We start from the raw sequence: 13,678 nt of genomic DNA on the forward strand, positions 1-13,678 counted from the left end.
CCCTGATGAACATAGATGCAAAAATCAAAAATAAAATTCTCGCCAATAGAATGCAACAACACATCAGAAAGATCATCCACCCAGACCAAGTGGGATTTATCCCTGGTGTGCAGGGAGGGTTTAATGTGCGCAAGACAATCAATGTGATACACCACATTAACAGACTGCAGAAGAAAAACCATATGATTATCTCAATAGATGCCGAGAAAGCATTTGATAAAATACAACATCCGTTCATAATGAAGACTCTAAGCAAACTGGGTTTGGAAGGAACATTCCTCAATACAATCAAAGCAATCTATGAAAAACCCACAGCCAACATCCTATTGAATGGGGAAAAGTTGGAAGCATTTCCACTGAGATCTGGTACCAGACAGGGATGCCCACTCTCACCACTGCTATTCAATATAATTCTGGAGGTTCTAGCCAGAGGTATTAGGCAAGACAAAGAAATTAAAGGGATACAAATTGGGAAGGAAGAACTCAAACTATCCCTCTTTGCAGATGACATGATTCTTTATTTAGGGGACCCAAAGAACTCTACTAAGAGACTATTGGAACTCATAGAAGAGTTTGGCAAAGTAGCAGGGTATAAAATCAATGCACAAAAATCAACGGCCTTTGTATACACAGACAATGCCATGGCTGAGGAAGAACTTCTAAGATCAATCCCATTCACAATAGCTACAAAAACAATCAAATACCTTGGAATAAACTTAACCAAGGATGTAAAAGATCTCTACGATGAAAATTACAAATCCTTAAGGAAAGAAATAGAAGAGGATACCAAGAAATGCAAAAATCTTCCATGCTCATGGATTGGAAGAATCAATATCATCAAAATGTCCATTCTCCCAAAAGCAATTTATAGATTCAATGCAATACCAATCAAGATACTGAAGATCTTCTTCTCAGATCTGGAAAAAATGGTGCTGAAATTTATATGGAGGCACAAGAGACCTCGAATAGCTAAAGCAATCTTGTACAACAAAAACAAAGCCAGAGGCATCACAATACCAGATTTCAGGACATACTACAGGGCAGTTGTAATCAAAACAGCATGGTACTGGTACAGAAACAGATGGATAGACCAATGGAACAGAATTGAAACACCAGAAATCAACCCAAACATCTACAGCCAACTGATATTTGATCAAGGATCTAAAACCAATTCCTGGAGCAAGGACAGTCTATTCAATAAATGGTGCTGGGAAAACTGGATTTCCACGTGCAGAAGCATGAAGCAAGACCCTTACCTTACACCTTACACAATAATCCACTCAACATGGATTAAAGACCTAAATCTATGACCTGACACCATCAAGTTACTAGAGAACATTGGAGAAACCCTTCAAGATATTGGCACAGGCAAAGAATTTCTGGAAAAGACCCGGGAGGCACAGGCAGTCAAAGCCAAAATCAACTATTGGGATTGCATCAATTTGAGAAGTTTCTGTACTGCAAAAGAAACAGTCAGGAGAGTGAAGAGACAACCGACAGAATGGGAAAAAATATTTGCAAACTATGCAACAGATAAAGGGTTAATAACCAGAATCTACAAAGAGATCAAGAAACTCCACAAAAACAAAACCAACAACCCGCTTAAGAGATGGGCCAAGGACCTCAATAGATATTTTTCAAAAGAGGAAATCCAAATGGCCAACAGGCACATGAAAAAATGTTCAAGGTCATTAGCAATCAGGGAAATGCAAATCAAAACCACAATGAGGTTTCACCTCACCCCGGTTAGAATGCTCACATCCAGAAATCTACCAACAACAGATGCTGGCGAGGATGTGGGGAAAAAGGGACACTAACCCACTGTTGGTGGGAATGCAAACTGGTCAAGCCACTATGGAAGTCAGTCTGGAGATTCCTCAGAAACCTGAAGATAACCCTACCGTTCGACCCAGCCATCCCACTCCTTGGAATTTACCCAAAGGAATTTAAATTGGCAAACAAAAAAGCTGTCTGCACCCTAATGTTTATTGCAGCTCAATTCACAATAGCCAAGACATGGAACCAACCTAAATGCCCATCAACGGTAGACTGGATAAAGAAATTATGGGATATGTACTCTTTAGAATACTATACCGCAGTAAGAAACAACAAAATCCAGTCATTTGCAACAAAATGGAGGAATCTGGAACACATCATGCTGAGTGAAATAAGCCAGTCCCAAAGGGACAAATACCATATGTTCTCCCTGATCGGTGACAGCTGACTGAACACCAAAAAGGAAAACTGTTGAAGTGAAATGGACACTATGGGAAACGGTGACTTGATCAGCATAGCCCTGACTGTTAATGAACAACTTAATACATTACCCTCTTAGTAGTTTTTTTTGTCTATTCTACTTAATATGACTGGTTTAATTCTGTAATTAATACACAGTTATTCTTAAGTGTTGAAATTTAACTGAAATGTGATTCCTGTTAAACATAAGAGTGGGTATAAGAGAGGGAAGAGATGTATAATTTGGGACATGCTCAGGCTGACTTGCCCCAAATGGTAGAGTTAGAAACATACCAGGGGATTCCAATTCAATCCCATCAAGGTGGCATGTACCAATGCCATCTTACTATTCCAAGTGATCAATTTCAGTTCACAATTGATCATAATGAAAGGACTAAGAGTCAAAGGGAGCACATAAACAAGTCTAGTACCTGCTAACACTAACCGATGGAATAAATAAAGGGGAGAGTGATCCAACATGGGAAGTGAGATACTCAGCAGACTCATAGAATGGCAGATGTCCTAAATAGCACTCTGGCCTCAGAATCAGCCCTAAAGGCATTCCGATCTGGCTGAAAAGCCCATGAGAGTATTTCAGGCATAGAAAGCCAAGACACTCTGGCAAAAGAATTCTGTGAGTGAGATCCCAGTGGAAAGAACAGGTCATCAAAGAAGGAGGTACCTTTCTCTGAAGGGAGGAGAGAACCTCCACTTTGACTTGACCTTGTCTAAACAAGATAAGAGTCGGAGAACTCAGAGGGCTTCCATAGCCTTGGAAACTCATGACTTGAGCATAGGGAGATTACTGATGCCATAAACAGGAGTGTCAATTGGTAAAGTCAACAACAGGAGTCACTGTGCACTTACTCCTCATGTAGGATCTCTGTCCTTAATGTGCTGTGTATTGAGATTTAATGCTATAACGAGTACTCAAACAATATATTTCACTTTGTGTTTCTATGGGGGTGCAAACGACTGAAATCTTTACTTAATGTACACTAAACTGATCTTCTGTAAAAAAAAAAAATTATCAATTCCCAACTTGACTCTCACTGGGATTAAACATGACAATAGGTCTGATCTGATTGCATCATCATTTAAAAAAAAATCATCTATTATTTTTCACTTTATGTTTCTGTGTGGGAGCAAACTGTTGAAATCCTTACTTAATGTATACTAAGCTGATCTTCTGTATATTAAGATAATTGAAAATGAATCTTATGTGAATGGAAGGGGAGAGGGAGTGGGAAAGGGGAAGGTTGTGGGTGGGACGGACGGTATGGGGGGAAGCCATTGTAATCCATAAGTCGTACTTTGGAAATTTATATTCATTAAATAAAAGTTTAAAAAAATTCCAAGGAGTGGAATGGCTAGGTTGTATGGTAGGGTTATATTCAGGTTTCTGAGGAATCTAAGACTGTCTTCCATAGTGGGTTTACCAGTTTGCATTCCCACCAACAGTGGGTTAGTGTGTCTTCCTCCCCACATCCTCGCCAGCATCTGTTGTTGTTGATTTCTGTATGTCAGCCATTCTCACTGGGGTAAGATGAAACCTCATTGTGGTTTTGATGTGAATTTCCCAGATGGCTAGTGATCCTGAACATTTTTCATATGTCTGTTGGCCATTTGGATTTCTTCTTTTGAAAAATATCTATTGAGGTCCTTGGCCCATCTCTTAAGTGGGTTGATTATTTTGATGTTGTGGAGCTTCTTGATCTCTTTGTAGATTCTGGTTATTAACCCTTTATCTGTTGCATAGTTTGCAAATATTTTTCCCATTCTGTTGGTTGCATCTTCACTTTCATGACTGTTTCCTTTGCAGTACAGAAACTTCTCAATTTGATGCAATCCCAAATGTTAATTTTGGCTTTGACTGCCTGTGCCTCTGGGGTCTTTTCTAGGAAGTCTTTGCCTGTGCCTATATCTTGCAGGGTTTCTCCAATGTTCTCTAATAATTTGATGGAGTTGGGTCATAGATTTAGGTCTTTAATCCATGTTGAGTGGATTTTTGTGTAAGGTGTAAGGTAGGGGTCTTGCTTCATGCTTCTGCACCATTTATTGAATAGACTGTCCTTGCTCCAGGAATTAGTTTTAGATCCTTGATCAAATATCAGTTGGCTGTAGATGTTTGGGTTGATTTCTGGTGTTTCAATTCTGTTCCATTGGTCTATCCATCTGTTTCTGTACCAGTACCATGCTGTTTTGATTACAACTGCCCTGTAGTATGTCCTGAAATCTGGTATTGTGATGCCTCCAGCTTTGTTTCTGTTGTACAGGATTGCTTTAGCTATTCAAAGTCTCCTGTGTCTCCATATGAATTTCAGCACCATTTTTTTCCAGATCTGAGAAGAAGGTCTTCGGTATCTTGATTGGTATTGCATTGAATCTATAAATTGCTTTTGGGAGAATGGACATTTTGATGATATTGATTCTTCCAATCCATGAGCATGGAAGAGTTTCCATTTGGTGTCCTCTTCTATTTCTTTTGTAAGGTTTTGTAATTCTCATCATAGAGATCTTTGATGTCATTGGTTAAGTTTATTCTAAGGTATTTATTTTTTTGGCTATTGTGATTGGAATTGATCTTAGAAATTCTTTCTAAGCCGTGGTGTTTCCTGTGTATACAAAGGCTGTTGATTTTTGTGCATTAATTTATATCCTGCTACTTTGCCAAACTCCTCTATGAGTTCCAATAGTCTCTTAGTAGAGTTCTTTGGGTCCCCTAAATAAAGAATCATGTCATCTGCAAAGAGGGATAGTTTGAGTTCTTCCTTCCCAATTTGTATCCTTTTAATTTGTTTTTCTTGCCTAACGGCTCTGGCTAAAACTTCCAGAACTACATTGAATAGCAGTGGTGAGAGGGGGAATCCCTGTCTTGTACCAGATTTCAGTGGAGAATGCTAGTTACCATATTAGCAAGTTATTAAAAAATGTTGGCAAGAACATGGGAAATAAGCAGATCATAATGTGGATGAAATGTTGATTAGTAAACCATTATGGAATACAATATGAAATTTCTGAAAGGAATTGAAAACAGAACTACCATATAATGCAATAATCATTCTTCTGGGTATATTTTCAAAGCAGATGAAGTCACCACCTCAGACCAATATAAACGCCCTAAATTCATTATGTCCTTATTCAAAGCAGGCACGATAAGAAAATAACCCTGGTGTCCACTGACAGACAAATGGACAAAGAAATAGTGGTAAATATGCGTACACTGGAACATTTTTCATCATTAAAAAAGAAAGAGACCTTGCCCTTTTTTACAACATAGATTGTTCCAGAGGACATTATGTTAAAAAATAAGCTAAATAGAAAAGAAAAATTATTACATTCTCTCATTTACATGTGAAATATTTTCTTTTTAAAAGGGGGTCTAAGTTATAGAGCTATAGAATAAAATAATGGGTAGCAAGAGTAGGGAGGGGCAGGAAATAGAGAATTTTTTGTCAAAGTATACAAAGTATAAGATACGAAGGATGAATAAATCTAAAGATGTAATTATAACATGATGACTACAGTTAATAAAATAGAATTGTATTACATATTCTTGTAATGTATATATATTATGTCAATTTTATGTACAATATCTAAATTTTATGTATTTTTGTCACAGAAGAAAATTGAAATGTGAGCTGTAAATATCATGTGAAATGATACATGTCTGCATCACTATAACAACCATTTTACTATCCATATGCATCGTATCATGCTTTAAGCCTCAAATATACTTAATTTTTTTATTTTTAAAAAGTATTTATTTATTTATCCATTTATTTATATATTTAAAATGTAGAGTGACAGAGAGAGGTAGAGACATGGAAAGAGACACATAACACTAAAATTTTTTAACTAAATATTTTTAAAATCAAGAAAGGAAAATAAAGAACAGTGAAAATAAGTGACAAGATATTAACGTTCTTCTTCATACATGGAAGTCATCTTTGACCTCTTCTCTCAGACTGACAACTAAGGGAAACTAGGAAACACCAACTGGTTCTAGCATTATTACATGGACTACAATTTCTGATGATCAATTAGCCACTGTCCTGGATGAGAAAGTCCAACTGGACTCAATGGTGTATGTCCCCATGGACATATCATCTGCTTTCCACAAAGTCAGATTTGCAAAAAGTAAAGTCTCTATGTTTAACTATACCAACAGCACAAAAATAGACATGTAGACCAATGAACAGAATAGAAACACCAGAAAGTAATCCAAACATATACAACCAATGAATCTTTAACAAATGAGCTGAAATCGATTCCTGGAGAAAGGAAAGTCTCTTCAACAAGTGGTTGCAAACTGGATCTACACATACCAAAGAATGAAATAAGACCCTTACTTTATACCTTATGCAAAAAATCAACTCAAACTGGATAAGAATCTAAATCTATGACCTGATACTATCAAGTTACAGAGGAAAACATTGAGGAAACTCTGCAATACATTGGTGCAGGCAAAGACTTCTTGAAAAAGATGCTAGAAACACAGGCAATAAAGACAAAAATATAAAAATGGGATTGCATCAAGCAAAGAAGTTTCTGCATTGCAGAGGAAACAGCAAAGTGAAGGGACAACCAACAGAATGAGAGAAGATATTTGCAAACTATGTAACTTATAAAGGATTAATATTACAATCTATAAAAGGTTCAAGAAACTCAACAACAACAAATAATCCAGTTAGAAATGCATCAGGGAAATACAAATAAAAGCCACAATGTGATATCACCTCATCCCAGTTAGAATGGCTGTTATCCAAAACTCAAAAAAACAATTATTGGTGACAAGGATATGGGGAAAAAGTTAACCTAATCCACTATTGTTCGGAATGTAAATTAATGCATACATTATGGAGGACAATATGGAGATCCCACAAAGACATGAAAATAGATCTACCATATGACCCAGCCATCCCACTCCTGAGAATTTACCCAAACAAATGAAATAAGCATATGAAACAGTGATCTGAACCTCCATGTTTATTGCAGCTCAATTCACAACAGCTAAGATATGGAATCAACCCAGAAGCCTATCAACTGATAACTGGATAAAGAAAATGTGGTATATATACACAATGGAATACTACTCAGCCATAAAAATATAAGGTCTTGTTTTTTGTAACAAACTGGATGTAACTGAAAATGATTATTCTTAGTGAAATAAGCCAGCCTCAAAAAGACAAATACTATAGTATACAATACGAATACTATAGTCTACAATACAAAAAATAGGAATGAAATGAACATTTTGGGATATAATTTTTTTAGCCCTTGTTTATACTCCTGTGGAACTGTGGCCTTCCTACTTTTTATTTGTTGAGTATATGATTAGTAGTGAATTAAGCTTGTGGATATAGAGTAGATTAAGATTATGGCCTTACAAAAACTGATGAAGAGAGAGGAAGAGAGGGAGGGATGGAGACTAGGGGGAGCAGGGAGTGAGGGAAGTGTAGTTGTCTTCTTGGAACTGTACCTATGGAATGCATAAAATCTGTTCTGTTTATATTAATAAAAAATGTTAAATGTGAGACACTAATGACTTAGTAAAAACAGATGATTCACTCAATGAAAAATTTACTAACTATAAAATGGGTTCCATTGTCTGAGGGCTACTTCAGAAAACCATTGGTCCTCTCTTCCTCTCCTACACTTAGTATCTGCCTCTCCCTAGTAGCTTTTTCAGAGCCCCCTTCACATCTTTGTTCCTTAAGGTATAAATCAGAGGATTGAGCATAGGGGTAACAATAGTATAAAAAAGAGCAACAAACTTTCCCCCATTCTCAGAATAACTGTCAATGGGTTGGAGATAGGTGTAGATGGCTGAGCCATAAAAAAGGGAAACCACAAGCAGGTGAGACCCACAAGTCCCAAAAGCCTTTCTCTTTGCAGCCATTGACTTGACCTTCAGCACTGCCTTAGTTATGTGTAAATAGGAGACAAGAATTAGTGCTGCAGGAAAGATCAAGATTATGGCTCGGGCCACAAACATCTTTGCCTCTGTTCCTTCTGTGTCTTCACAAGCTAACTTCAGGAATACAGGCATCTCACAGAAAAAGTGATTTAAGTGAAGGCCACAGAGAGGTAGGGCCATCATAAGACCTGTCTGAATCAAAGAGTTTATGAAACCTCCCAACCAGGAGACAACAGCCAATGCCTGGCAGAGATGGGGGTACATAATGGCCATGTAGTGGAGTGGACGACAGATGGCAGCATAGCGATCAAAAGCCATCACCACCAAGAGAACACTCTCCGTTGAGCCTAAGGCAAGGACAATGAAAAGCTGGGCCACACACCCTCCATAGCTGATGGTCCGGTCAGGTCCTTGAAGATTGATCAGCAGTTGAGGCACAGTGCTGGTAGTGTAGCAGAGGTCCAAGAAAGAGAGGTGGCAGAGAAAGAAGTACATGGGTGTTTGCAGTCGAATATCCAGCTGGGAGAGAGCAATGATAGTGGTGTTGCCACAAAGAGTTAGAGAGTAGAAAATAAAAATAAAGACAAAAAGGAAAACTTCCAGTTGAGGCCAATCTGAGAAGCCCACCAAAATGAAGCCCTCTCTGAAAGTGGTATTGAGACTCCCCATAGCCTTTCACCCAACCAAACAGCAGAAGACAATTTAATGCCTCTTATAAAGAATATAGATTAAAATTTTATCCATAGTATACTCCTTAAATCATTCATTTTATTATCTATGAGTATTTTGGTATTCACAACATTTTTTCACACTGTCTCTTATTCTTAATCTTCTCTTATTTAGGTAGAAAGATCACTGAATTAGTCCTTCTACCCATTTGTCTCATGATTTTAGTCAGGAAAGTCAGTCCTTTGACCTGATGTTTCCTTGTCTGAAAGTAACAAACACAGTCATGTGAAAACTATTTCTAAAAGTATAAAGTGTTACAATGTAGCATTGGTATTCTATATAGTTCCCATTTGCTCCTTTTCTTGATCTGTTAGGAAATCTGCTTCAGTACATTAGCATCCAGTAATAACAAGGTTTAGATCATAATATTAACCTCTAGGTGTTCATCTACCTCCTTCTCAATGAGTATGTTCAGTGTACCATTCTTGGAATTCCCACCTAGAATCAGCAAAGGAATCAGAAGAACATATATCCATACCTTTGGGGGGAGAAAAAGACAATTAGTAACAAATATATTTATTATGATGAATCATAAGTTGGCTTTGTCAAGTGATAAAGTAATTCTTCAAATACCCAGAAGCTGTTCCCTCTTCTATACATCAACTCTCTTTCTGAAGTTTCTGTCTAGAATTTGTCACATTCGTTGAAATTAGTTTACATGTTTGTCCTTCTTTTTTTTTTTTTTTTGACAGACAGAGTGGAAAGTGAGAGAGAGAGAGAGACAGGGAGAAAAGTCTTCCTTTACCATTGGTTCACCCTCCAATGGCCACTGTGGCCGGTGCACCACACTGATCTGAAGCCAGGAGCCAGGTGCTTCTCCTAGTCTCCCATGCAGGTGGAGGGACCCAAACACTTGGGCCATCCTTCACTTCACTCTTGGGCCACAGCAGAGAGCTGAACTGGAAGAGGGGCAACTGGGACAGAATCCAGCGCCCCGACCAGGACTAGAACCCAGTGTGCCGGCGCCACAGGCAGAGGATTAGCCTATTAAGCCACGGCACCAGCCAATGTTTGTCCTTCTTTGTGAGTTTCTCTAGTATAAAATACAATGAATATAAAAATAAATGCTGGTGTCTTTCTTTATGGCATGCAAAAGATATTAAATTGATGTTACTTTGGGGGTTGGCATTGTGGCATAGTGGTTAAGCCACTGCCTGTGACTCTATCATCCTATATGTGATGACAAGTCCCAGTTGCTCCACTTACAATCCAGCTCCCTGTTAATGCTCATGAGAAAGCAGTGAAAGATGGCACAAGTACTTGGGCCTCTGCACCCACATGAGAGACCTGGAAGAAACTCCTGACTCCTAGCTCCTAGATTTGGCCTGGCCCAGCCCCAACCATTGCAGCAATTTGAGGAGGTAACCAGCAGATGGAAGATTCTCTCTCTCTCTCTCTCTCTCTCTCTCTCTCTCTCTCTCTCTCTCCCCATCACTCTGTGTATCTCTCTGGCTTTCAAATAAAATCTTTTGAAAAGAAATCTAAATAAAATAATTAATATAAATGTTAGAACCCTAATCCCAATGGAATTCAACATGATGAAATAAGAAATCATAAAAATGAATGTTTTAAGACTAGTGTCTGCTAATACTAACTAATAGAATGAAAAAGGGAGAGAACGATCCAACATGGGAAGCGAGATACTCAGCAGACTCATAGAATGGCAGATGTCCTAAACAGCACTCTGGCCTCAGAATCAGCCCTTAAGGCTTTCGGATCCGGCTGAAGAGCCCATGAGAGTACTTTAGGCATGGAAAGCCAAGAGACTCTGGAAAAAAAAAGACCTAAATGAAAGATCTCCACTAGTGAGATCCAAGTGGAAAGAACGGGTCATCAAAGAAGGAGGTACCTTTCTCTGAAGGGAGGAGAGAACTTCCACTTTGACTATGACCCTGTCAGAATAAGATCGAAGTTGGCGAACCCAAAAGGCTTCCATAGCCTTGGCAACTCATGACTAGAGCCTAGGGAGATTACTGACACCATAAACAAGAGTGTCAAATTGTTAAGTCGACAACAGGAGTCACTGTGTACTTACTTCTCATGTGGGATCTGTCCTTAATGTGTTGTCCAATGTGAAGTAATGCTATAACTAGTACTGAAACAGTATTTTTACACTGTGTTTCTGTGTGGGTGCAAACTGATGAACTCTTTACTTAATGTATACTGAATCGATCTTCTGTATATAAAGATAATTGAAAATGAATCTTGATGTGAATGGAATGGGAGAGGGAGTGGGAGATGGGAGGGGTGCGAGTGGGAGGGAAATTATGGGGGGGAGCCAATGTAATCCATAAACTGCTTTGGAAACTTATATTTACTAAATAAAAAAAGGAAAAAAATGAATGTTTTCCACATAGATAAAACAAACACAAAAAGGAAAACCTGAACTTAGTTTCAAAACATCAGTTTGACAAATATAGAATGGAGGACACCAAACTAACAACCTGACAGCCATTTGCTGTAAAACAAGAAGAGAAAATGATCTGGAGATGCAATGACCAAACACTCAACATGAGAAAACAGAGCTTATATGTCTGCTAAATGTTAATAGGTTCAAGCTCAGAGAACATAAAATTCAATACAGTATCTGTCCTGTGTAGTTTGGGGGAAAAATCTAAAACTAATTTCCTCTTAACTCTGCACTATCCAATTCATGACTCCTCTATACAGAATATCAATCTTTAATTGAACTTTAATGAAACCTTAGACTCATTTCCTAATCCATAGTTTTTGACCTCTTATTTTCCTCATCTCTCAGTTCTCTATTTCCATCTTTATGTGATCTTTTTCTTCTTGAATTCCTTGAGCTATAATGTCAATAATTTTCTTACTGGTATCCTTAACTTATTGTTCTGTTCCCTGCGTCCAGTTCTTGGAGAATCCAATGCTTTGTCCCCATAAATAATAAAGATCAATACGGAACTATCTTCTTCACATTTACAATTTTAGTGCCTAGAAGAATTAATGACACAAAAATTTTTTAATAATTAAGACACTGTTGCTTGTAGGCACTCACCTGCATCAACTTTTTAACAGATCTTTATAAAGGTGTGGTATGTCACTGCAGTTTCAGGCCATTTAGAAAATAAAATATGGATGTATTTCTGATTCTGTGGAGTCTGGTGCCTTTTATCTGGATTTTAGTGTTTCAGGAAAGTTCCAATATGTATACAGACTCTGTGAAATTGTTTTTTATTCCTGTTGCATAATATTAATTTTCTTCTGCCTAACCAAGACCTTGACACCTGTCTTCCCACTTGTGAATCTTTTCTTGAGGAATATATCCCACTTTTTAATGCTGGTCTTGTTGAGAATGGGCTGATCTCCAGAATTATAATATCTGTATCCACCTGAAGTATCACATAAAACTCCACTGAGATTGGTGCCAGTGACTGCATTTGTTCAACACAGCTTGCCTGGCTCTCACTACATTAGTCACATCCCTTTCCACTCAGAAATAAGCTGCTACAATTATGACAGTTCAAAAATCTAGTAGATCTGTATTTTCTCTACTGCTCATGTGGATACCATTTTTGGAGTTTGCTTCATACCCAAAACAAACAGGAAAAGAAAAATTCATACTCACCAATTTTTAGGAAACCTTTTTTTTCTGCCAAAAGCAGGTAAAATACATTCTTCAAATTACCCCAACATTGGGTTTCTGTTAGATCCTATTATTTCCAGTCCTACAGCAAATAATCCAGGTAGGGCTTGACTCTGGTCAAACTTGCTAAAGGCTAAGACAGCATTGAGCTTTCATGTGGAAAGTCCCAATGTATACATGTGGCAGAATGGTGAAAGTTTCTTTAGTGAAACACACAGAAAAAGCACAAACTTCCTTCCAAATAGCATTCTTCCAAATGTTGAAGAAAATAATCATAAAATACAAGAATATCCAGATTCCATATTGTTTGAGTGAATATGGAAGCCTGAAAATGTCCATTTTACTTCATATTTCCAAGATCTAATAATCAAGTAAAAGAAAATTATGTTAGTCTGATATAAATTGTTCCTAAGAAAACATTTTTTTGACAGGCAGAGTTAGACAGTGAGAGAGAGAGACAGAGAGAAAGGTTTTCCTTCTGTTAGCTCACCCCTCAAATGGCTGTTATGGCCGGCACACTGCGCCAATCCGAAGCCAGGAGCCAGGTGCTTCCTCCTGGTCTCCCATGCGGGTTTAGGGCCCAAGCATGTGGGCCATCCTCCACTGCCTTCCCGGGCCACAGCAGAGAGCTGGACTGGAAGAGGAGCAACTGGGACAGAATCTGGCACCCCGACCAGGACTAGAACCCGGGGTGCCGGCGCTGCAGGCAGAGGATTAGCCTAGTAAGCCACGGCGCCAGCAAGAACACATGTTTTTAACCCAACTATCTCTAGGTGTTCACAAATTATCCTTATATTGAACTGTATTTAGAAAAATATGAAGTACAAAAGTCTATACTGGCCAGATAGAATTTAAAATATTTTGCAATTTTTTTCTTGGCAAAAGGCTTGGATAAGCATGTTGATAAAATATGCAGAAATAGGGGCTGGTGCTATGATGCAGCAGGTTAAAGCCCTGGCCTGAAGCACCAGCATCCCATTTAGGTGCTGGTTCTAGTCCCGGCTGATCCTCTTCTGATCCAGCGGTCTGTTATCGCCCAGGAAAGCAGCAGAAGCTTGCCCAAGTCCTTAGGCCCCTGCACCTATATGGGAGATCTGTCAGAAGATGCTGGTTCCTGACTTTGGGTAGGCTCATCTGCAGCTATTATGGCCATCTGGGGCTTGTACCAGTGGATGGAAGACCTCTCTCTC

General features: G+C 38.4%; 1 protein-coding gene across 1 annotated transcript; it reads right to left on the reverse strand.

The window, feature by feature from the left end:
• Positions 1–7,894: 7,894 nt before the first annotated feature.
• LOC100352848 (olfactory receptor 2Y1-like) lies at positions 7,895–9,327 on the reverse strand. Its single transcript, XM_002713887.3, has one exon. It carries the CDS (start codon positions 8,822–8,824, stop codon positions 7,895–7,897), a length of 930 nt encoding a protein of 309 aa, XP_002713933.3. The 5' UTR covers positions 8,825–9,327.
• Positions 9,328–13,678: the final 4,351 nt, after the last annotated feature.

The sequence above is a fragment of the Oryctolagus cuniculus genome, chromosome 14 (assembly GCF_964237555.1).
Source record: "Oryctolagus cuniculus chromosome 14, mOryCun1.1, whole genome shotgun sequence".
Lineage (NCBI taxonomy): Eukaryota > Metazoa > Chordata > Mammalia > Lagomorpha > Leporidae > Oryctolagus > Oryctolagus cuniculus.

Excerpts from the sequence above, each read along its gene's own strand:
- LOC100352848 (XM_002713887.3), bottom strand. The coding sequence starts at position 8,824 with ATGGGGAGTCTCAATACCACTTTCAGAGAGGGCTTCATTTTGGTGGGC.